Raw genomic sequence first — 25,815 nt, 5'->3', positions numbered from 1 at the left:
GATTTTACTTTAATGGTCTCAGTAACTTCCTTACATGTTGTAGAGACCAAAGCTGTCAACAACAGAGTAAACTGAGAAAGTATTTAGCATCAGTGTAAGCTGGCCGCAAAAAGCAGCCGTCACAAATTAGTACATCTGCTCTGAAACACCTTCCCTTGCGTGCCTAATTTGGTCATTTCTACCTCCTTCCATTTCTCTTCCCTCCCCTTCCTTCCTTCCTTCTTTCCTTCCTTCCTTCCTTCCTTCTTTCCTTCCTTCCTTCCTTCCTTCCTTCCTTCCTTCCTTCCTTCCTTCCTTCCTTCTTTTCTTCCTTTCCCTCTTTCTTTCTTTCTAGCTGAGAATTTAACACAGGTCATTTACACTGAGCTACTTCCCCAGCTCCTTTTTTTAAAAATGTTTTTTATTGTAAGACAGGTTCTTTCTAAGTTGTCCAAGCAAGGTTTGCAATCCTCCTGCCTCACCCTCCCAGAGTGTTGGTATTACAGGCATGCACCACCATATCTGACTAAAAATTCTTTAAAAACTAGGATTTGTCATGGTTATATTTGATATACTTATTGAAATCAAGAAGGATAAATTATAGCTTTAAGTTTTCCATTTTTATTTCTGTAGACTACCATTTATCAAATTTTAGCATTATAAAATCAGGTTTTCAGAGGAAGTATATATATACTTCAGTGTATTTGGCTGTACATTACTATGCAATGTAACACCATATGCCAGAGACATATAATCTTTTTTGTGTGCATTTCCTTTGATGCTATTTTAAGAATTTAACATTATGAGTCAAATGGGAGTTATTTTATTTAAGTTGAAACTTTTAGGTACACTCAGTTCCCCAAATTTAAAAGCAATAGAATCATTTGATATAAGCAGTTGAAATCATTCATTTGTCAATAAGTAATTAAGTTGTATTACATGCCTGGGAGTATAGGTGGAAGAGATGTTAGGGAATGATATCTGAGAACAGGGTGTATTTGTGGAAATAAAAGAATTACCAGCCTTAGTAAACAACAATAAATCGTGCATTCACAAATACCATTGAGGGGCTGGGGATTTAGCTCAGTGGCACAGCGCCTGCCTAGCAAGTGCAAGGTCGTGAGTTCGATTCCTGGTACTAGAAGAAAAACGAAAACAGAAACAAAACAAATACAAATACCATAGAACAACAAAACATGCATGCCTAAGTTAGTAGCTGTGCATGGATAGACAAACAGATACCTACTGTATTAAAATTCCTGTTATGATTAATGATGATTAAATATTATGTTACCTGAAAAAATTTAACTTTTTAAAATTAAGGTTGACAGATTTGTAATGGAAATAGAACACCGCCGGGATTTGAACAATACCATAGTGCATATTGATATGGATGCTTTCTATGCTGCTGTAGAAATGAGGGACAATCCGGAACTGAAGGATAAGCCCATTGCTGTAGGATCAATGAGTATGTTGGTAAGTAGGCAAAGATCAAGAACAAAAAGGGTATTTTGTAACATATTTGAGTAAGCCTGCTGGTTCAGGAAGGAAGAGGCTCTGTTGAGGTCTACCAGTTCGTTGAGTATTTTTCTGGGTACCTTATATATCCTTAGTTACTGAATCCTTTCAACATACCTTCAGGTACTCATTTTTAATTCTATTTGGCACAAAAGAAGACAAATATAGAGAGACTATTAGTAACTTGCCCAGAGTTATAAACTGGGTAAAATGGTAGGATGATGCTGTAGCTTTCCTTTGCAAATTAAATTTTTCATGAGTGTCCTAGTTACAGAGAGTTGAAGAAAGGAAAGAAAATGCTATTCTGAAGTAGAGATTTTCAAACTATAGCCTAGAGGCCATGTCCAGCTTGCCATTCTTCTTGCAAATAAATTTTATTGGAACAAAGACACAGCCATTTATTTATTACTACTGTGGCACTAAACAAGCAGAATTGAGTAACTGCAAAAGCAGGATGAGCTCATCCCAAGATTATTTGCTACCTGGACTTTTGTAGAAAAAGCTTGCCAAGCCTAATATTAGACTGACATATTTTATTAATGTAGTACATTTAGTGCAATTAAATAATTTTCCCATCACTCAGTCTTTGCTCTTTTGACTGCTTTGTTGCTCTCTTTTTGTTGCTGTAACCCTAGAAGGTAAACTTGACTAGGACAGCTGTATGTGGCTGAAAATTTGTTGGGAATTAAAAGTAGAAACTAGAGTAGGTGTGTTTTAGTACTAAAAAGTACTAGAGAAATAAAAGAGAAATCTTTCCTATTGCTGACTCCTTCTGAGTTATTATTTTATTATAAAACTATAATCCGACTGTTTTTTATCTCTGCGCCCATGAATATTCAGACAACTAACAAGTGTGGTTCTAAAACAATGTCTTTCAATGTCTTGAAAGGATACTTACCCCCCTTTCCTATGAGTCACTGACAAATATTTGGAAAAAGATACTTAATTCTATAAAGAAGGTATAGTACTCTACTATGTGTACACATTTATATAGGTGCGTGTATACGTATACACGTACTGTAGTCATGCTAGAACTAAACCATTGTTCTTGAAATCCACAAAATATTTTTTCCTGATAATTTCTGCCCTCCCCAAAATTTGGTTTGTGTTTCCAAATTCAACATTATTATTTGCTATATTTAAGCTAAGATTAGTCTTTTTGTTTTTTGTTTTTTTAAGATTAGTCTTTTTGTATACTGAACTAATAAAGTTGTCTTCTAAAGAGACTTGAAGCATGGCTATTTTTATCATAGTAAATCATAAAAGTAGGTACAAATTAATGGAAGTGGTGACATGTTTGAGTAATTAAGTCTATTATGCATAAAAATTTTTTTGGTAAATTTGATGTGTCTTTGAAATGGTTTGAATTGACACTGAGACCAGGCACTGAGACCTGGCAGCAGTTTCTGTTACAGTATAAGAAACCTCTCAGCAGGTAACTTGTCCTTTCTCATGATTCTGTCATCTGAGCAGAGTTCTGTGGGGACAGCTCCACTTGACTGTGCCTGGACTGCAGATTGGGGGTCAGCCTGGGCAGCTTAGCAAGGCTCAGAAGGTGGGGGAGGGGGTTGACTGGAGAGTGAGCTCCCTAGGTTTAGTCTCAGTGCCAGCAAAGAACAAAAAGCAAACAGAAAACTGTAAGTCTTCTGGCTGTGATTTGTCATCTAATATAACTCAGAAATTAGAGGAATTCCTACACATAATTTTTTCTACTCTACTGTAGGTCTAGCTTTGATATTAATTCCATTAAACTTGTTTATATTAAAGTGTTGGTTTGTTTTTTCTAGCACTGTCTGCATTTTCCCTTCTAGAATGCTGACCAAGCATTAGCATAGCTTTGAGTATTATCAAGATTTTTTAAATGCCTTTTGAAAACCATTAAAAGGTATTTGATATTCTGAATTAGTCTCTTCATTGGATGGATTCTGTTTTGTAGTTCTTTGAATTTCAAAGAAGAATTCAGTATATATTTTGGAGATTAAACTCAGACCTGTGCACTGACCTATAGCTCCAGCCTTTTTTTAAACTGTGAGACAGGGTCTCGCTAAGTCACTAAGTTGTCCAGGCTGGGCTCAAACTTGGCATCCTCCTGCATCAGCCTCCCAGAGTGCTGGGATTACAGGCATGTGCCACCACGACCAATTTACTATAAAATTTTAGAGTAAGTAGTACTATACTCTGTGACACTGGCGTAGACTCTTGTCAACTATCAGCACCAATATGATTTAACAAGTAATAGTCATTTTAATTCTCATACTTTTTTAGTCCTATTTCCTAGTCAGAAAACCGTATTGAAATCTTAAGAAATAGAACATAAAATTTGAAGTTCTATTTAAGCTTTATTCACTTTTTTTAGAGACTTAGTTTAGCCAGACATTAGACCTTTGCCTTTTTGTTCTAGGTGGAAATTTTTTCAAAATTCCGAATAGGGAAAATTCTAAACAAATACTTCAGATTAAACATCCCTTGTTCTTAAGGATACTTAACCTACATTACAGTTTTCTAGACCATTACTTTTGTTAACAGCTATTCTCCAGTACTCACTATACTTTTACTTTGATATAGCATCATTTGCTATTGTCTAGACTTTGCTATATACTCTATGCCTTAAGCCCAATGAAGTGTAGTTACTAGAAATAAGAATATTTTTATCAGCACAGTCTTTTCAGCTGGAATCACCTTATAAGTAGAGGGAAGAAGGGCAGTGTGTGCAAGTCGTGGTATCTAATACCATAAAGTCAAAAGATGGTTCAAGACAGTGGTCCATAAAGCAAATGCCCTGAATTGAAAATGCACATCAGTAATGTGTTTCTTGTGAATGCACTGATCAGTACGTCCACTTAGGTTTGTTTATTTTTCCTGTGTGGTCAATTCTTTTTCAGTCTACTTCAAATTACCACGCAAGGAGGTTTGGTGTTCGCGCAGCCATGCCCGGATTTATTGCTAAGCGACTCTGCCCACATCTCATTATCGTGCCCCCAAACTTTGACAAGTACAGAGCTGTGAGTAAAGAGGTGAGTCTATGTCTCCTCCTACTTCCGTCTGCTCACTGGTTTCCTGTCACACCCGGAGTCTAATCCAAATGCCTTAGCACATCAGGATTTGGCCTTAGCTAATCCTCTCCTCACCTCCAACCATTTCTTCAGCTTGCACAGTCAATACTGGGCTGTTCACAGCACCTGGAATACACATTCTGTTTTCCAGTGGACAGAAATACCCTCCAAGTGCTTTTCATCTGCTTAGAAAACTCTTCTCCCAAAACTTTGAATAGCTGTAATTATAACATAAAATTAACTGTAGCTATTCTTTCCTAGTGTAAAATACATTTTCTTCTAGAAAGCCCTTGTATTTGTAATTTAAAGAATCTACTTGTCACTGGTTTCAGTGTCTTCTGTGTAAACTTTTTATAAGCATTTTTATGCAATAACAAAAGTCACTTTTCTTCTCTGCAGTCTTGTGAAGGTGATGGGCAACGTGTGTCTCAGAGACTGGTACTCAGAGAGGAGAGGGAATAACCCACTGTTTTGAAAGAGCTCTGAAATGTAAAGATATGGTCATTTACTAAAATCCCAAACTTTCTCATGTGAAAAACTGCCATTTTCTCTATTTTGAATGATAACAGGCCTGTCATGCAGTGCTGGGATTTAATTCTTGAATTAAAATTTGAGGGTACCGCATCTACATTGCTTTTTGACTGCCCTTGTAAGATGCAGCATTAAAGACTTCCTTGTGTGGTAAATGGCTGTGATCTCAGCTACTTGAGAGGCTGAGGCAGGAAGATTGCAAGTTTGAATCTTTCCTGGGCAACTTTAAGTTAACAAGAGCTGGTCTCAGAAGGGACTGGGAATGTTGGCCAGTGGTAGAGCAGCCCTGGTTTCAAAAAGCAAAGCAAAGCAAAGCCACCATATAGTGTGCTGCTTGTTACCCTTTAAACATGTGCGTGACCTCCAAATTCACCGCTAAAAATTAAAAATTTCTATTCTGCCTCTTTTTTCCTAGAAATGATACCCCCACCCAAATGTTCAAACTGTTGTCTTTATTCTTTCAAAAACAATCTATTTAAAACAGGTGCTTTGTGCCTATTTCTAAAAGTGTGCTAGGGGAGGGGAAACCATACATTTGTGAACTATTGATTGTTTTTACTATATCTCTAATTAGAGATAAAGTGCTAACCATGAAACATAGACTTTTAATATGTAAAAAATCCTACAAAAGCCAAGCATGGGGACGGACACCTATAATCTCAGTACTCTGGAAAGCTGACGCAGGAGGATGGACAGTTCAAGCCCCTGGACAGTTTAACAACTTAGCGAGATTATGTCTCAAAATAAGAAATAAGAAGTAAATTGTCTTTAGTTATCCTTAGTCTTTCTGTTTATATAAGGTTGGGAAAAATCTTCCAATTTCAGCAGTCTCTAGGTAGTTAATTTGAAGATAAATGAATTGTATGTAAATTAACATGGATGCATTAATATTTCTAGTGTGGGTAGAAAACTTGAAGATCCACTTTTTGTTTTATCCTAAATATTGAAATAGCTTTAACTGTTCCTAGAGCTTTCCAGGCTTGGCTTTTACTGGAACGTGTCTGTTTGAGTTCCTCTAGCCGTGTCCTGTGGAAGGGCGTTTGGAAGGCCTGCACTCAGCAGCGTCTCTAGGGAGCACCTCTCATTCAGAATCCTAGTGGGCTGCCAGCTACAGACTCTCCGAGTCTCATTTTCACTAGAAAGATTCTGTCTGAGTACATATAAAAGCGGTTTCTCCTACAAGAACACAGCTATTTAGGGCACTCCCTCAGTGAAACGGTGCCAAATTCTCAATCACCATTTTCCAAATTTCCCTTGACTCAGCTGTTCATAATTATGTTGAGCTAAAATGCTTCCCTTTTATGAAACAAAGTTTTCTCGTGATATAGTAGGCAGCTTTTAAGTGATAGATGGAGTATAATATAATTCAGCCAGTATGTCTTGTAATAGATGTATTATTTTAGCAACCATTCCCTCTAATTACTGCTAATACCTTGGTGGTGCAAAAAGCAAACAAGCACCATACAAACCTTCAGAGTTTAATGTAATGAAACTATCTTCTGTAAGAGAGATTTTTGGATTACAGACACTGTAACTCTAATCTTTGTATGTATTTTATGCTACGATGCTCTCCAGACTTTCCCCCTCATTTAGTGTAGCCTGGAATTACACTATAGATTTCATCATCTTTTCTGTTCCAGATTCCAAGGAGTGGTAGAGCTTCATGTTCCTTATGGACACATGCATTAATATGTATACGTAGTGGAGCTTTATGCGCATGTTAGGGTTAGTTGAAATAACTACTTTCTAAAGCAACACAGTACCTTTGTATCAGATTACTCCTTTTCCTTTTTAAATGAACAAAACCGTCATAAAGATGAGCCAAATGGAGTCCCATCATTCCCACTTCTGCTTTTGACTAGCTACCTGAAACCTATACCGTCTTTTTTTGTACTGTGTATACCAGAATGATGTTTTCTGAGATTTATTTGAATTGCTTTCTATATCTAGATGTGGGTGGCTAAATAGAGATTGCATGCTATTTCACGGTCTTCTGCCTTTGTGATCTACTTTAATATAAAAGAAAGTTTGGCAAATATGCCCTGGCAGTAAATTATTCATTCCTTAAATTCATGAACTATTGATTGCAGGATCATTACTGTAGTTGCAGAATAAGAATATTAACGTTCCTTACCAGCTGTGTATGACAGGAGGTTTTGCTGTGGCAGCAAAATGTAACCCTTTTTTGTTCCTTTTGAAGGTTAAGGAAATACTTGCTGATTATGATCCCAATTTTATGGCCATGAGTCTTGATGAAGCCTACTTGAATATAACAAAGCACTTACAGGAAAGGCAAAGTTGGCCTGAGGACAAAAGGAGTTATTTCATCAAAACTGGAAACTCGGCAGAAAATGGTGAGCGATTTCTGAGCGCTATCAAAATAAAAACAATGAAACATGAAAACAAGCCCTGAATTAACCCAGTTAACTCACTGGCATGTGTAGGTGGTCGGACTAGATGTGTTTTTATAAGAATGAAAATCCAGAAACTTAAAATACACCTAGTGGGTATTTTAGTTAAATGTGTAGAATATCGCTTTTAAACAAATGCTACTGTTAAATCTTCCAGCTTTGAGTCTGTGGAGCCGCTAAACAAGGTAATATTGTATCAGTTATTGTCTTAAACTCTAGCCTCAAAGGGTTTTTAGACTGTGTTACAGCTGAGAAAGTTCTTTACTTAAGGTAGCCTTTTTTGTGATGGTGATAAAAGTTAGATTTTAAAATGATTAACCTCAAACACCAATACATTGGGCAGCTTTATTTTTCTTCACTTGCCAAGTTTTCTATACTGTGACTGTAGCACAGCAACTATACAGTTTTCAACCCTTCCAAAATTAATGCTTTACCTTTTCCTTCTTTGCCTTGGGCCTCATTAGGACTCTATCTAACAGTGAAACAGAAGTTTCATAGCTCCACAGGTTTGTCAAACAGCCCTTCTATTATCCAGCCAGATAGGTGCTGAGAAAGAGGCAGGTATTACATATAATGCCACCAACCCTTTGTCAAAGGTATGATTACTTAAAATGTCTGAATTGGATCAGATGATTGGATTCCTGAGTGCTTTCACCTAGAGACAAGGGTGACCCAGAGGCCTTGCTCACCAACCACAGCCACACTGTGTGTGCTGCTTCTGAGGGGCCGGGCAGTGGTGGGGTATTTAACTTTCCTTGGAGCAAAATGGTAGCCACAGTGACGTAAAATTCTAAGTCTCCTACATTCTTTGGAGCTCATGTCATTTGCAGCAAGTTCAATCTAGACAGTGAATTACAATGTCATTACTTAAAGCTCAGAGGGGCAGGTCTCTCCCTTTTTCTTTCAAGGAGACATTTTTTTGTTATGTTTTTTGTTTTTTGTCTTTTTGAGACAGGATCTCGCTATGCAGTTCAGGCTGGCCTTGAGTTCACTTTGTAGCCCAGGCTGGTCTCGAGCTCGAAACGATCCTCCTGCCTCAGCCTCCCAAATACTGGGATTACAGGCATGTGCCACCATGCCCAGCTAAGAAAACATTAAATGATAATTATTTCTAGACATCTATGCTTGGAGAAAAATATTTTCCTTCTTTGGTGTAGCCTTGCTGTTTGGGGACGTGACACCTGAAGCCTGACGTCACTTTGTTTAAACTCTCTGTTTGGTACTACCTTAGTTTTCATACTGGGAGAGGGGAGGAAATCATTAAATGATTCCAACAAAGCATCCCTTGTAGGTGACAGCAGCCTCTCTCCTCCTCCTCTTCCTCTTCCTCCTCTTCTTCATCCTCCAACTCCTTGTGGTACTAAGGGATTGAATCCTGATCCTTCACACTGAGCTCCATCCCCAGACCTTTTGTGTATTTTATTTTATTAATTTTGGGATAGGGTTTTCCTAAGTTCCCCAGACCAGAATCCAACTTGCAGTCCTCCTACCCCAGTTTCCCAGTGTGCTGGGATTACAGGCTTGTACCACCATGCCCAGTTTCCTGTCAGCTTTCATAGCAATTACTTTTACTCTGTTTAAAAAGTTTACATTGGGCTTAAGGTAAATTTTGTCATTCTCTTTTGAAGCCTTCCTCACTTATATGTCTAAACTCACAGTGAGGATGTGATGTCTTAGTTTTTGTTGCCTTTAGCATATTTATTTGTATATTGCTTTCTTCATTCATTTCATATTCTTAAGCAATGAACTAGTTTAACTTTTTTTCCTCATCTGTGAATTCCTGAGGCGCATTTTCAGGCCTGTCCAATCTCACACCCACAGTGCTTGGAGGTGTGACTGGTGATTGATGGGTGTATCTTCCTTTAAAGTCAGACATTTTTGTACTGCTTGCCCCTTTTCTGAAAGGTGCTTCTCTTTTAAAACATATTGCTGACTACCATATCTACTTAAAAAGAAACTACTCATTGTTACTTAATGTTTACTGTCCCTGTTCGGATGCTGAGTGCCAGGCCGAAACTCAGAGAGCACACACTTCACTTCATAGCACTTGTGATGTGAACGAAATGCTTAATCCTGGTGTTGTACTCTGATTTCCTCAGTTATGGGGATGATAAGGCTATTTCAGTCGGGAAGCAAGGAAGGGGGCTGGTAGAGGGCCTGCCTGGCACAGGCCGGGCCCTGGGTGACTTGCACGCAGCCAGCGGGAAGAGGGCACCTGGTGAGCAGCATCTCTTCCTGCCCTCCACGTTGCTCTGAATTTTAAAGGTGGAGTATGGGGAATGAAAAGGAACCAGAGCATGTAAGTAACACCTAATGGAAGTTTGAAAACAAGTCTTCCTGTGAGTGTGGCGTGAGAATGCAGATTTGGAAAACATCTGTCTGTAATGTCATTCATGTTGCACACTTCAAAGCGGGAAACGAATCCAGTGTTTGCTATATTGTTTCCCTTATCTTTAGCAAAGTTTCCTGAAAGACTACTCGTTTTTCAAGTCCTCTACCTTCATATGTGTCTCGATGCTTAAGTGAAAAAACTTTCTACTTAATTTGGAAAATTTTTCTTTATGGATTTTTTCATCAGACTGTTTTAAGAATCAGTGTAGATTTCAGTGTATTTTGTAGCTCATTTTTTAAAACTGCAAATAAAATGAGGTAATAACAGGTATATTTACCTATCTTGTAATAATTATAACTTATAGGTTATTAATAATAAAGTTTCTTTGCCTTAAGCTTGTGTCTTGGCTCATCTAGTCGACCCTTTAGACTTTCTATAAAAAAATTTTCAGAGGTAATTTCTGTTTATTACAAGTGCAGTAAAACCAAAGCTTTATAAATAAGTCAAATTAAAATCAGCATTTCAAAAAGGAAACTCAGATTAACATTGGAAAAATTTCTTCCATGAGTGAAAGAAATATTTTGCCTCTTAAAAACAAAACTGTTGGGAGGCTGAGGCAGGAGGATCTTTGCAAGTTTGAGACCAGCCTGGGCTACAAAGTGAGCTCAAGTCCAGCCTGAACTGCATAGTGAGACCCTGTCTCAAAAGGACAAAAAAAAAAAAAATTAAAAAATAAAAACAAAACTGATTTTTTAGGTATAATTATTTTATATTGCTTGAGGCCTTTTCCCCTCATTCCTAAATCCTACCTTAATGAGGATCTTTTTCTTCATCAAGAAGAATAAAGGATCAAAAACTTCATTTTTTTAAGAAAAAAGTAATGATTTTCAAAATTAATGTGTTTTACTTAGGATATTTCCTTTTTTAAGTGTACACTATGGAAAAGGGTAATATTCTTTAAAGAAAAGTCTGGACAGTGTTTTTTAAAATCAAATAGTCACATAATATAAGTGCCAGCACTTCGAACTTGGTTCCCAGTAACAAAACTAAACTAAATTTGCTTTGTCTTCAGAAATAATATAGAAGAAAAATAGAAAAATGGGAAGCTAAAGAAAGAAAACCTAGGGAAACCAGGCTTAAGGAGTATGCAATTCCTGAAATGAAGTTACCATTCTTATTGGCAATATTTTTCTTATTTGCGATTTAGATGAACCAGGAAAGGAAGTTAATAAGCTGAGTGAGTGTGACCGCTCCGTCTCTCCACTACTCTTTGAAGACAGTCCTCCTGATTTGCAGCCCCCAGGAAATCCTTCCCAAGTGAACTCTGAAGAACAAAACAATCCTCAAATACCACAAAAATCAGTTGTTTTTGGAACCTCAGCCGAGGAAGTGGTAAAGGAAATTCGTTTCAGAATTGAACAGAAAACAACACTAACAGCCAGTGCAGGTATTTCAAAGGATATTGAGGGTCACTGTGGTTAAAATTTCCAGACTGGCTAGTTCTAGTGTAATATTAGTAGCTTCTCATTTTAAAGGATGTGGTATCATTTCACTCATCTACTCTTTGACTCAGCTTCTAACACAGTAACTGTTAGAAGAATAACTGAACATACAGGTTATTTGGAATTAAAAAGAAAATCTTGTGGGCCCAAAGGAATAAAACTATCATAAATCTCATGTAGTTATCCTAGTTTTTCTTTGGATAACTTCAGTCTTGTCCTAGATTGCAGGAGAGAACCCAGAAAGCATCAAGGTAAGGAACTCCCTCCTCAAAATAAGCCGGGTGTGGTGGTACACACCTGTAATCCCAGCACTCTGGGAGACTGAGGCAGGACGATCACAAGTTTGAGCCCAGCCTCAGCAGCTTAGTGATTTAGCAAGACCTGTCTCATATTTAAAAATAGAAAAGGATCTGGGGATATAGCTCAGTGCAGACTCTGGGCTCAGTCTCCACTACATTTTAGATTTTAAAACATGGAGAATTAAATACTACTCATTTCACCTGCCCTAACTTACACAATTTATTTTCGTAAAGCCGCTGGAAGCCCTGGAGAGATAGATGGCATCATATGTTATCTTTAAAGTAGCATTAGATCGTTTCATATTATTTGTGTTTAAACATTTTTTATCATCACATAATTAAAAGTCATACATATCAACTTTAAGTCATTACAATGTTCTCATTTTAAGGCATTGCTCCCAATACAATGTTAGCAAAAGTCTGCAGTGATAAGAATAAACCAAATGGACAATATCAAATTCTCCCCAACAGACAAGCTGTGATGGATTTCATCAAAGATTTACCCATTAGAAAGGTGAGATTGTGTATAAAATTTGCATATATATAGTATTTATATAGCATTTGCATATATACTTTGGCTGATGATAATTGTTTTTTGCTGAAAAGTTTTAAAACACTGGGCAACAGACAGGAACTATAATGGATGGTTGAATGAAAACTTGAAGAAATCTTTCTGTTTAAGGATTAAGAAATCCTTAAACTCCTGCCTGGCAAGCGCGAGGTCGTGAGTTCGGTTCCCGGTACCGGAGAAAAACCAAAAAAAAAAAAAAAAAAAAAAAAAAAATCCTTAAACTAAGGTTTATGAAGCTTATTTGCAAGAATTTTTTTTTTTTTTTTTTTGTCACTTTGAGATAGGATTTCTCTATGTCATTCAGGCTGGCCTTGAATTTGAAGCAGTTCTCCTGCCTCAGCTTCCTGAGCGCTGGGATTACAGGCATGCACCACCATGCTCAGCCTTTGTTATTTTTTTGTTTTTTGTTGTTCTTTTGTTTTTCAAATTTTGTTGTTATTTTTGTTTTTTGAGATAGGGTCTTCTCAGGCTGACCTTAAACTCCCTATGTAGCCCAGGCTGGCCTTAAACTCACAAACTCATGGCAATTCTCCTGCCTCAGCCTCCCAAGTGCTGGGATTACAGCAGTGCATGGCCACTCCTAGCTTCTGCAGGAAATTTTTAAGAAAATAATAGATGATAGGCTCTTAAGTGGACTCTTGCCAAGGAGAAAGGAAATAAGAAGTATTCTTGAAGGAATACTTTCAACTCTAACAATACTATCTTAATTCTCAAGGCCAGATTGCTATTAAATTAATAGATATAATACTTAGAAGACATTTAGAATTTTTTTGTTTTTGACAAAAGTAGACCACCCACAGTACTTTACTGTCTTTAAAATGATAAAATTATCCCTTAGGGATTCCAGAAGACGATGTATTTTATTATTCTTTAGAGCTTCTAGATTTTTCTGCATATGCCACTTATTTTTTTACAGTAACTGCACTATACACTATATAATGGTCTAGGACTTGTTTTCATTCATTTATTCATATGGATGAATTTAAATGAAGGATTTTTGAATGCTCAAAAAAAGGGGCTTAAAAAGGGGGGCTCTATGAAATTATACAATGTAAATGATTACTGAATAATATATATAAGAAGTAGCTATAAAATAGTGGTTATTTTCTAGTGTGTTTTTCAAGGTACAAATAGATATCCAATTTAAAAAGGCTCTGGGATCAAATAACTTTGGAATCTACCACCCTTGGGGGGGTTACTCTGTATATAATGGTATATTAAAGACTCATAAATCCTGTAGCAAAAATTTCCATTTAAGTTTGTTTACCCTACCAGTCTTAAGTTTATGTGTCCACAGAACTCCTTTTTTAATGACTTTAAAAGTTTCATGAAATGGTACTTTAGGAAATGTGACCCAAAAGTATTAAACTCAGCTTTCTTACACAATTTATGAAGATGCAATATTCATAACTTTTATTGATTGTAAGAGCTACTAATAGTAAATATTGATTCTCTTCTAGGTCTCTGGGATAGGAAAAGTTACAGAGAAAATGTTAAAGGCCCTTGGAATTATTACTTGTACAGAGCTCTACCAACAGAGGGCATTGCTTTCGCTGCTTTTCTCTGAAACATCTTGGCATTATTTCCTTCATATTTCCCTGGGTCTAGGTTCAACCCACCTGCCAAGGTATGTAGTCATTCTGCTTTTCCTTTCATCCTTTGCTACAATATCAATTTTAGCCATTTAGATCAAGGCTGTAAAAACAAAATATTTTAAAATTCTTTTAGACTAGTTTAATTATAAAGTCAGCAGATTGGATGTGGATAAAAAGGGAAAAAAGAAGTAAGAATCAATCCAAGATTGCTGACTTTAGCAGTTGGGGAGGTGGACAAGAGAAACACTGCCTATTGCCTTTCTCTCCCACCTTGCTCTTTGTTCAGACCTTAAGGGGAACACTGGTGTTGACGGAAGAAGGATGGCTGATATTCCACGATTCACCCTTTAAACAAGGAGACATGAGGACTATTCAAAAGCCTTACTGAACTAACTGTATTTCATTTTCTTTTCCAAATGTATAAATGACTCATTCACTTACAACTGAGTACTTTGTGTGAGATACTGCTCTAGGCACGAGGGATACAACTGTGAGGAGGTAAAGTCCTGCCTGCATGGAGTTTGCATACTGGTGTGAGCGACAGGAAATAACCAAGTGAAGAAATAAGAAAGTAAAGTAGAAGGAGGGCGTAGAAAAGGTGGGAGTTGACAGAAGTCATACAGAGGCAGAGCCCTAAGAGAGCCAACCTTGCAAGGTCTAGATAAGGGAACAGGTTTTCTTTCAGTCACTTTTCAATAACAGGTTTTCTTTCAATCACTGGATTTTCTTTCAATCACTATTTTATCTGGTTTTAAAAAGAGGTAACCTGTAGCTAGAAGGGTAAATTGTTGGGGGTAAAGGAAAAGAAGGGAATAAAAAAGAATGGGCATCATGAACGTCAACCCTGAGTACTGTTTTACAATTTTGTCATCATCCTGTCAGCTTTTCCTCAAAATGACTCCTTTACATTCTCGCACTTAAACTAAAGGACAGCAGTAAAATCACTGAGCATGCCTATAAAACTGGCTGACCAGGTAAGCCTGCAAACCTTCCCCAGACTGCAAGGCCTGTACTGCCGGTCACATCTCGTTCTGCTCTTCGCTCTTCTGGGTGCACAGGGACTTTGGTCTTGAGTGGGTGGAGTGGAAGAGAAAGGCATCACAGCACCATAGATAACCTAGTGCTTGAGGAACACAGGAAATAAAACTTTCTCTTTCAGTCCGAAAATTACGCTTTTTATTCCCGTAGTACTTGAAAGTAATATAGTTAGTTCTGATACTGGAGATTCAGGCAAGGCTTTTAAGAGAAATTGACATGTAATTTGTGATATTATAAAGTTGAAGGTCACCCTCCCCCTCAGTCGATATTCTCTGCCACTGTGCTTTGTTCTTTATTCTGAGTACTGCTTCCCTTCTAACCCATTCTGTATTTACTTCTGTATTTGTTTTATCTGTTTCATTCCATTGAGATGTAAGTCTCTTAAGGGCAGACCTGTGGTCTATTCATTCCTGTATCCCCTAGGTGTAGAACAGTATTTGAGTGATAGCATGTCCACTGAATATTTGAAAAATGAGTAATCTACATATCATTTCAACTTTTTGGTTGCAGTTACCCTGTCAGAAAAGGTAGACTAGTTGGTTTAGGTTTCTAGTCTTCATCCAACTGCTATGTTCCAAATCCTGGCTGAGGTTTTAGAGCACTATAAATAAATAATGAATTGGCTTGTAGGTGAGAGGAGTTAAAACTAGCCCCAAACTAGACAGTTGATATTAAAATATTTAAATTTAATAATATCTTATAATTGCAGACTGTTATACTATCTCCTGTTAGTTTTAATAGAAGCAACTTATAATATCTATTTATTTTTAAGTTTGTTTTCTTCAATACGTATAGACTTGACCTATGACACATGTAATCATATTAACATTTTATCTATCTTTTGGGGATATTTTTATTTTTTAGATTGAAAAGAAAAAAACCTCATAGTTCTTAATGGTATACAAATTTTAACTTAAAAATTGAGTTGTCTAAAGGGTAATAATATGTTAAATCCTCTTGGTTGATTGAAAGTCACTGTCTTCTTTGCGAAAGAAAGTAAAGACTTGTTTTGTTTCCTTTTCAAGGGACGGAGAAAGGAAAAGTATGAGCGTTGAGAGGTAATGCTTTGCTATTTTAATTGTCATAATTAATGGTACTTTAATTTTTAGATTAATTTTTGGTAGGATGTCACTAAAATTAGAAAATATTACTGGTGAGAGACAGATTGGAAATGATCGAGTTGATGGAACTTCTTTGTTTGAGGAAAGCTGTCATTTTTGAAAAGCCCCTCAACTATGTCTTCAAAGCAGCAGAGTTCCATGAGACGCTGAAGAGCTACCGACCTACTGACTACTGATCTTGTGTTCATATTTATTGTTTGCGATCAGAAAAGCTGAATGACTGTTATAAGACAACCCCATAAATCCCTTTGGTAAAAACTGGTCATCTGATGTGAGATAGTATTATCCAATTTAATGAATTTTTCTTCTACTTTTATCTTTTATTATTAAAAACACTACTTGACGTACAAGAATATGTTTTCCATTTTCATGAAATTTGGTATGGAGTAGACGAGAAAGAAACTGCAATTCGTAATCACACATGAAGAGCTGTCTTCTGTGGGTGGGTTCTGTCCCTAGTACTGAGGGAAAGAACTACTCTAGTATGCAAAGAACTCTTATAATCAAAAAGAAAGCACCCACTGTGCTAGTAGGAAACAAAGATCTAATTAGCTAACAGAACAGCAAATTAAAATGGCTTTTAAAATACATAGAAATATTTCCATTTTCATTTGTAATAAAAGAAAAATATCGAATCTTCCCTAAAATAGCATCATTCACTGATCAAGTTTGGCAGAGATGTCAGACATACTCTTGGCAAAACAATGGGAGTGAAAAAGGTGAAAGATGCATGTATTACTTTCTTATTGCTATTGTAACAAATTGCACACATTCAGGGACTTAAAACAACACGAATTTATTCTCTTATCATTCTGAAGGTCAGAAGTCCTAAAATCAGGTTGTTGGCCAGGCAGCGCTCCTTGTACAGGCTCTAGGCAAGAATTCATTTCCTTCCCAAGGGTGTCTAAGGGTTGCTTGTATTCTTTGGCCCGGAGCTTCAGCCAGCATCTTGTCTTTCTCTAACTCTGACCTCTTGCTTCCTTCAAATGAAGACCCTTGGGAATTCAGTGGGGACACCTGTAGATACTCAGCCAGCACAGTTTATTCGCATCTGTGAAGTCCCTTTTTCCATGTAAGTCCTAGATTTACAGGTTCCTGCAATCAGGATAGAGGCATCTTTAGGGACCATTATTTGGCCCATCACACGGGAAATCACTGATGAATCAAAATCACAGATGAATGTGTATAGTACTTTGATCCCTTCATTCTTTTTCTGTTGGAATTCATTTCACAGACGCAATCCTGTATCATTTTGCATGTGTACAAGGTTATTCACTGCATTTTTGGCTAGCAAAAGATTAAAAATTACATATATTCATGAATAGAGAAGTTTTTTAATTATGTTATATTTTTAAGTTAGAATATTATGCAGCCGTATAAAATGAAGAACTTACTCATTGGGAATCCTCACCAAGATAAATTGAAAAAAGCAAAGAAATAATGTATCTAAGATCATACTGTTTATTTAAAATGAGGGGACAGTGATTGCTTGTTTGCTTATACTGTATATGCATAAATATTAGCTTGTTTATGTTCCTGTAGCCTGATGGCTGAAGCTAGATAACTTTACTAGAAGAGTGTCCTTTATCCTGGAGGTGAAAGGGTGAGGGCTCACATCTGTTGATGGCCTTTTAGTCCTCCAGGGCAGTGCTGGCCAACACCTGGCAAGATACAGGGGCCAAGAGCGTGTGTCTTCTGGCCTCTCTCCCTCTCCTTCTAAAGCCACCAGAATTCCACCGTGGGGGCCCCACCCTGGTGATCGTTGCTAATTCTAATCATTCTCCATGTCAGGTGGTTTCAACCCTCTTAATTAATGCCTCACACTGGGAATTAAATTTCGACACATGAGCCCTTTGGGACATTCGAAGTCTACCCAAACCATAGCAGTGTGGAGTATTTCAGGAGGAATTCATAAGAATAAAAAAGCTGGCAACAGAGGCATACATAGAACTGATCCTGTTCAGACTCAGAAAACACAGGCAAGACTACGACCCCCGGAATGGTGGCACCGGCTTGGTGGTCCCAGAGGAGGAGTGGCTGCACTGCGGTGTTTTGGTCAAGGCTATGAAGCAAGTGCCAGGTGCATGGGAAGCAGCTGCTGCACTGGTAGGGGAGGAAATTCGCGGATACCTACTAAGAACTACTTGAACTACTTAACAGCCCCGGATTGCCCTGCTTGTGCAACTGATGTCATGAGAAATGAATTTGAAAGACTGGTTGCTTGACAACCAATTGCATTGCTCAGTGTAAAAGGATAATGAGCTTCCAGCCCCTTCCTCGGGTCAGAAAAATGACGTTACTGAATAGCAAAGGACGTGTAAACAGTTCTGTGGCCCAGCATCAAGCACCTCGAATTGAGGACCTGCACCTAATGGCACAGCGTGGATGCAATGCCTGGGAAGTACATGGCAAAAATCTAGTTCATATGATTGAACATGCACAAAAGAGCTCCAGAAGTTGAAATATATTCAAGGTTTAAACTGGCTGCAAAAGAACATGCACCTCACAGCTGGATCTAAATCGAGAGAAATGGAGTCAGACTGGGTATCCTGGTCAGTAAGAATTTCGAGATTGAACAAGACTACAGTACAACTTTAAAATCTATCAAACGAAGCAGCAACAGGGAGAAGCAAACAAAGAAGACATCCGTCAAGACTTCTGAGAAGACTAACTTTCTGGGTAAAGTTGGGCTGTCACAAATAGCAGGCATCTAAACTTCTCTGAACCATGAACAGCCTGTCACAGAAACAGTCGGGGGTAAATGTTTAGAAACCATAGGCCGTGTGGATTCTTGTGTTAATTGTACCTGTGTATCTTTGTGAAATAAGGATTATCAATTTAGTGGCAATATGGTTGCCAGTAGGGCGAACCGAAAAGCTGCAGATCCGGTTAGAAGGAAGACTTCCCCGTATTCATCGCTCTGATCTCTCTTTAGTGTCTGCCTCCCTCGTGTTAATATCCTCTCTCAACATCTGTCTGCATTCTTTCCGAGATGAATTCAGCATTTCTGCATCCTTACCAGCTCTCTATTTCCAGCTGTCTGCTAGACAGCGCTGCCTACGTACTATGAACCAGCACCTTAAATCTACTTGAAGATACTTCTGTCTAGGAAACTTATGTGCAGTAATTGGAATGATGTTCTCATCTGTTAGTTTCTTAAGATAGTCTTCTGTAGCAGAATTTGTATATATAAATATACCTTAAGTGTTACACGTTTTAAGAGTATTACCATTATGTGTTGGTGACTTTAACCATTGTTTTAAAAAATATTATATAGAGAGAGCAAAAGCGTAAAATTTCTCCTTTGCTGATCAGTTAACCTATCCAAATTGTTTTCTATTACTTACATAAACCATACCTTTTTAAATTAGTTATCTCTAGTTCATCTGAAAATTTCTTTTCTACTGCAGAAAATATATCTGAATGCCTGACTATTTAAATGTACCATATTGTTCCTGGAGTGTTCTGAGTGTTCTGAGTTATAGTTTACTTTGTGCAGTAAAAGCATTCTTGTCTCTCTAGGACATTTAATGAGATAAACAAAGCAGAAGAACAGTACAGTTTGTGCCAGGAACTTTGCAGTGAACTTGCTAAAGATCTCCAGAAGGAAGGACTAAAGGTATCCTTAGGTTTCAAAACTAAGTACATATGAATAGGTACAAAATCAGTTATACTGGCATCAGAGGAAAAAGGCAGAGAATTTCCCTAGAGCTGTACTCATAGTTTACAGATTTCTCCCCTGATCATCCTATGTTTTTCTCAGGTAGGCAATGAGCTTCTAGAATAGGTATTTGTTTCAGGGCTCTAATCCAGGTTGCTGAACACATTGAGAACAGAAGCCTGGAGTGCTTTGTGCTTTCTGTTAGATAATTTTCCCTCCCAACTGTCCATGTTTAGTACACACTTCCCACTCTCAAATCAGAGGTGGTGTTATTTCAAAGTATAATGCAAAAGCATTAAAATTTTATTAGAAAGAATGGAGGACCTGGTAAACATTTTTCCTACAGTCCTCTATCATACCTCAAGCATAAAGAGTTCTTTAAAAATTTTTAAAATAAGCTTTTAATTTTAGAATCACAGATTTACAGAAAAGTTACAAAAAGGATATAGAGATTTCCAGTATACCCCTCACCCAGTTTCCTCAATCATTAGCATTCAGTGCATTGTCAAAAGAAAATGACTTCTATGCATTGTTATTAACTAATCTTTAGGCTCTATTTGGATTTACTTGTTTTTCTATTAATTACTGCCCTCTGGACCAGGGTGCAATCCAGGAAATTATATTGCATTTAGTTGTCATGTCTCATTAATTGCCTCTGGTTTGTGACAGTTTCCTAGACTTCTTTTTCATGACTTTGACGGTCTTGAGGAGTACTGGCAAGACGCCCTATAGAATGTTCCTCAGTCTAGGTTTGTGCTTTTCTCACAATTAGAACAGGACTATAGGATTTTAGGAGGAATACGACAAAGTTGGAAAGTCTTTCTCATCATATGCTGTCAGAAATTGTGTTCAGTCACATGGAGAATGACGTTGCTCATCTTCCTAGGTTAAGGCAGTATTTGCTAAACTTCTCCACTGTGAACTTATGGATTTTTTTCCTTTGGAAATGAGTTAGTAAGTCTAACCCAAGTGATGGAGCGTAGGAATTAGGTATGACCTCCAGGAGATACTAAAATGTATGTAGTATAGAATTTACCCACCCGTAAGCGAATGTTTTGGTGGTGTTAAATGCAGCAACTATCATTGCCATCTGTCTCTGAAGCTTTTCCCTCATTCCCAGCAGAGACTCTGCCCTAACTAGATAGTGAACTCTTATAGATGAATTATTTAGCAATTTGTTTAGTATCTGGATGTAGTCAGCACACGACACAGTGAGCTACCCGTAAGCCCTTTTCAATGAAGCACCTTTAGAAAGATTTTTCTCTTCCTGCCTTTTTAGGAACTGAATGAACCTCTAAAAGAGGTTCAATAAAAAGAAAATGATTCATTAACATTGCCTTTTATATTTGGCTGGGGAGGGGAACCATAATTATTAGCTACAACAGGGTTTTTGCATTACTTCTAGATGTTAATTATTTTTATTGCAATTTTCATTACCATGTTTTATAAATAATTGATTATATTTCCATATTCTTATATGCCCATAAAGACTTTCCTGAATTTTTCTACCTATAGATAACTTTTCTAGAAGTTAGAAAGGTTTATGTAATGATGTGTCTTGTATGTTATAGGGTCGAACTGTTACCATTAAGCTGAAGAATGTGAATTTTGAAGTAAAAACTCGTGCATCTACAGTCTCATCTGTTGTTTCTACTGCAGAAGAAATATTTGCCATTGCAAAGGAGTTGCTAAGAACAGAGATTGATGTTGATTTTCCACATCCCTTAAGATTAAGACTTATGGGTATGACTTTGCTGTTTTTCCTTAAATCTGTTAGATTTTTCCCAAGACTTAGCTTTGTTTGTTTGTTTGTTTTTCTTCCAGCACCAGGAATCAAACTCACGACCTTGCGCTTGCCAAGCAGGTGCTTTGCCACTGAATTAAATCCCCAGCCCCTCCAAGACTTAGCTTTGGAAATATTCTGAGGTCAATTTACTTCTGAAACTTCCTTCCTTACTTCTTACTGTGCTCCTGCCATTTGTCTTAATTCATAAAATGATACATGTGAAACAGATTATTAATTTATTTCTGGTATAAACTGATTAAGGTTTTCTTTTCCTCTTGTTGTGTTCTGAAATCCTTGGGGCAAGATATGTTCCAAAATTCAAAACTTTTCACATTTGAGAAAGCACATAATCTGGGAATCTGGATCAGCACCTCTTGATCAAAAACATTAATATTTTTATTTCTGTAGCAAAACAAAATTTAGACAGTAAAGACTCTAAATAGTGTCACATTAATTCATTCATCATTTATCATTTGTTGCTTACAATTTTCAGAACTTTGTACTTCAGAATCACAGATAAAAGATTCCGATACTAGGAAACTACATCTCTAGCCACTGCATGGTAAAAATAAACAAATAAGCCATGTTTCCAAAGTGAACTGTGTGAGAGAATGTGTACTGTAGGTAAGCTCTCCAGCTGCCTGCTTTACTGCTAAAGATTTGGCCGTTACTCATACTTTCATACATGCAAGATAGCACACAATAAAATCAATAGAATAAAGTGATGATTAAGAGAGACAAAAGGCAAGTGTTGGTAGAAGCTTGGAAACAACCAAGGTTCCCTTCAGTGACTGGGTAAACTGTGGTACCTCCAGACAACAGAATAATATTCAGTACATAAATAAATGAGCCATCAAGCCGTGGAGGAAACTTAAATGTATACTGTTAAGGGAAAGAAGCCAAGCGGGCAAGGCTGCATCTGCATGGGTCCAACTACAGTGATACCTTGGTTCACAAACTCAGTACCACAATTCTGGTCGCAAACCGAGGTGGGTAAAAACCGAACCAAATTCAGTAGTTAGGTTCAGCATTGACCTTATGGGGAAATTTGATTTGGTTCTCATCCCATCTGTGAAGAGAACTGAGTTCCTGAACCAAGGTAAGGCACTCTGAAAAAGGCAAAACACTGGAGACAATAAAAAGATTGTGGGCCAAGTATGGTGGTGCATACCTATAATCCCAGCACTTGGGAAGCTGAGGCAAGAAGATTGCCACAGGCTCGAGGCTAGCATGGGCTACACAGTGAGTTCAAGGCCAGCCTGAATTACCTGGGGAGATCCTTTCTCACAAAGCCAAAATATAAGATGGGCTGTTTGGGTTGGAGGGAAGGAAGAGTGAGCAAGCACAGCAGAATTTTAGGCAGTGAAACTACTACTTTGTGTGATGGTGAGTACATGTCATTATAAACTCATCTAAAACCCTGGAATGGGGGGCTGGGGGTTTAGCTCAGCGGCACAGTGCCTGCCTGGCAAGCACAAGGTCGTGAGTTCGATTCCTGGTACTGGAAAAAACCCAAAAAAATAAAAAATAAAACCCTGGAATGTACAAAAGTGAGCTCTACTGTAAGCTGTGGACTTCGGATGCTAGTGTTGTGTTGGTGGAGGGTCATCTGTGTGGCACATGTGCCGTTCCGGGGCAGGTGTTGGTAGCAGGGGAGGCTGTGCATGCATGGAGGCAGAGCGTATTTGGAAATTCTCTGTACCATCTGCTCAGTTTTACTGTGAACCTAAGACTGCTCTTTAAAAAACAAAAATCTGTTTAAAAAAAATACTAAGGAGTCTGTACCTGATTCCAGTTAGTTATATTTTGTATTTAATGGCATTGTATGCCATATACAAATTCAAAATGCTATGTAACTATGCCAACTCCAGTAGAATGTTGATATTTAATGATACCTAGTTTTATAAAGGGAAGGAAATTTCTACTCATAAAATAGGCTTTGAAGAAGTCCTCGTCCTGCCGCTCCCCTGTACAGGGGACTGAATGCAGGGGCTTCACACTGAGCTAGTCTCCAGCCTTTTTTGTTTTTTAGTCTGAGACAGGGTTTTGATAAGTTGCTAAATTACCAAGGCTGTGTTTGGACTTGGGAACCTCCTGCCTCAGCCTCCTAGAGTGCTCCTAGAGCCTCTTAGAGTCCAGGCTTGTACTACCATGCCTGGCTAAAAGCACTCTCTAATTAAGAAAAGATGGGGCTGGGGGTATAGATGATTGTAGAGTACATACCTAGCATGCACAATGCCCTGCTTCAATCCCCAGCACAAGGAAAAGAAAATCTGTATCTGTCTTTAGTGTTGGCTTATTCTCTCCTACCAGCTTTTTGTACCTACATCATAATAGTATTACGTGAAATGTTTTCATTCCTGGGGCGTGAATTGGCCGTGTTACATTTACAAGTTATTAACTGTAGTTGGTTTTATTTAGGTGTTCGGGTGTCGAGTTTTCCCAGTGAAGAAGACAAAAAATGCCAGCAGAGAAGCATCATTGGCTTCTTGCAGGCCGGGACCCAGGCATCGCCAGCCACTGGGCATGTAGTAGAGAAAACTGATAAAGATCAGTTTGTAAAACCTCTAAGAATGTCTTGTGAGAAGAGTTTTTTTGATAAAAAACGATCAGAAATGAAATGGAGACACCAAGACACATCTCACTGTGAAACTGTGGATAAACAAAATTTAAGGACATCACAGCCATTCCAAGTTAGTAAGAAGACGAGTGAGAATTTGGAAGCCTCAGAAAGTTCAGATAGCTGTCAGAGGTTTACTTGTCCCGTTTGCTTCCGAGAGCAAGGACGCATCAGCCTGGAGGCCTTTAATAAACATGTAGACGCATGTCTTGATGGCCCTTCAGTCAGCGAGAACTCAAAGGTGTTCGCTTGTTCATATGCTTCCTCTGCTGATGGTAACCAGAAAGAGAACGCACATCACTGTTTTTCACCTCGGGAGAAGCAAGATTATGATACCCATCAGGAAAAGGTAGCAGTCACTTCAGAAGATGGTGTGGGTCTGGTGGAAACTAGAGCGAGCACGTCAAAGCCAGGAAGTGTAGACTCCTTAGGGAGCAAACACAGCAAAGAGGAGTGTTCTAGTCTTCCCAGCAAGCCGCCTGGTACTGTTTCACTGGAAAATGCAGATGTTGGGTTGTTAACTGGGCACGACTCCCTGCAACCATTTTCATTTAAAGTGACCATAGGCCGAGGTCTAGTTTGTCCTGTCTGTAATCTAGAACAGAAGACTTCGGATCTTACCATGTTGAACGAGCACATGGATGTTTGCTTAAATAAAGGCATTATCCAAGAACTGAGAAATGATAGAGTTCATCTAGTCAGCCAACCCAGAGAAAGTTCCAAAAGTACTGGTGAGTTTGCAGTCATTAAAAAGAACAATTTTCTACGAATATATTTTATTAAATTTTCTAAGAATATATTTTATTAATGAGATTTATTAAATCTAATATGCATACTATTAATAGGTTAGAAATTGCAAAGAAATTATGCTATAAAGTCAGCATCTGGAATGTATAAATATGAACTGCATAGTACCAGGGAAATTTTTTTATATTTTTAATAAGTTTTAACTTTTAAAATTTGTATAAAGCTTTTCAGTTATTTCATGTTGCTCATTACAGAATTTTTTTACTTTTCTTACCTCCAAAGGTACCTCAAGCAAAGTACAGAAGACCGTAGCAAAAACAAGAAGGTAGGGCTAATTTAGCTTTAATAGTGCTAACGAGGAAACTAGCATGTTTTGGGATCTCATTTTTAGCAGATGTTAAATTTTGCTTTTATAAATCATCAAGTAACATTTTAAATACCAAATACTTGCAAAGTTATTTTTTAAATCTCCTCCTGCATTTTAACTGTGTGTTCTTCTTCATTCCAGGCCAGGACTGATGACGAAGTGTTCGAAATCAAAGAAAATAAAACCAAACAGTCCCAGACATACCCTTGATATATTTTTCAAATGAATTTTGAACGCTTTTTAAATCATTTTTCATTGAAACTTGTTATTTTTATAATCAATGAATTTATTCTTTTTCATTTTAAGTTTATAGATTTATTTAAGGAAGGCAACTATGATAATCTTTCCCCAATAAATATATTTTAATTTACCCTTTTTATACCATCTATTTATAACCATGAAAATTTTATCTCCATTGTACATCAATTGCAAATCAATCCTGCAAGAGATCATTTTAAGAAAGAAAATAAGTGGGATCAGAATGTGATTTCCTTATCATAGTGAATATATTCACTATGATATTTCACTATGCATATTTATTCAGTGTTTAACCACTTGGTTACATTTGGTCCTGTGTCTTCAGATATTTAGTGATCATTCGTAGTTAAAACTCATTATAAGTTCTGTGAAGAATATTAGTGTAACAGCTCTAGCAGGAGGGGTTTGTTACCTGTAGGAAAATAA

General features: G+C 37.5%; 1 protein-coding gene and 1 pseudogene across 7 annotated transcripts in view; both read left to right on the top strand.

Annotated features, from left to right (window-relative positions):
• Window positions 1–25,374, top strand: part of Polk (polymerase (DNA directed) kappa) — a 63,316-nt gene extending 37,942 nt beyond the window's left edge. For all 7 annotated transcript variants that reach the window (XM_013514794.1, XM_013514789.1, XM_013514792.1 and 4 more), the window contains 12 exons: window positions 1,303–1,455; window positions 4,380–4,511; window positions 7,282–7,435; window positions 11,032–11,271; window positions 12,015–12,139; window positions 13,657–13,823; window positions 15,855–15,887; window positions 19,473–19,569; window positions 21,183–21,354; window positions 23,819–24,748; window positions 25,047–25,089; window positions 25,273–25,374. In XM_013514794.1, the coding sequence (XP_013370248.1) occupies window positions 1,303–1,455; window positions 4,380–4,511; window positions 7,282–7,435; window positions 11,032–11,271; window positions 12,015–12,139; window positions 13,657–13,823; window positions 15,855–15,887; window positions 19,473–19,569; window positions 21,183–21,354; window positions 23,819–24,748; window positions 25,047–25,089; window positions 25,273–25,357 (2,331 nt within the window). In that variant the 3' untranslated portion in view covers window positions 25,358–25,374. The remainder of the gene's footprint in view (window positions 1–1,302; window positions 1,456–4,379; window positions 4,512–7,281; window positions 7,436–11,031; window positions 11,272–12,014; window positions 12,140–13,656; window positions 13,824–15,854; window positions 15,888–19,472; window positions 19,570–21,182; window positions 21,355–23,818; window positions 24,749–25,046; window positions 25,090–25,272) is intronic.
• Window positions 17,780–19,554, top strand: LOC102025378 (annotated as a pseudogene).
• Window positions 25,375–25,815: the final 441 nt, after the last annotated feature.

Source organism: Chinchilla lanigera, unplaced genomic scaffold (genome assembly GCF_000276665.1).
Source record: "Chinchilla lanigera isolate Chin_1 unplaced genomic scaffold, ChiLan1.0 scaffold00024, whole genome shotgun sequence".
In the NCBI taxonomy this organism is placed as follows: domain Eukaryota; kingdom Metazoa; phylum Chordata; class Mammalia; order Rodentia; family Chinchillidae; genus Chinchilla; species Chinchilla lanigera.
The sequence above is the reverse complement of the archived record's forward strand: the minus strand, read 5'-3'. Positions and strand labels throughout refer to the sequence as shown.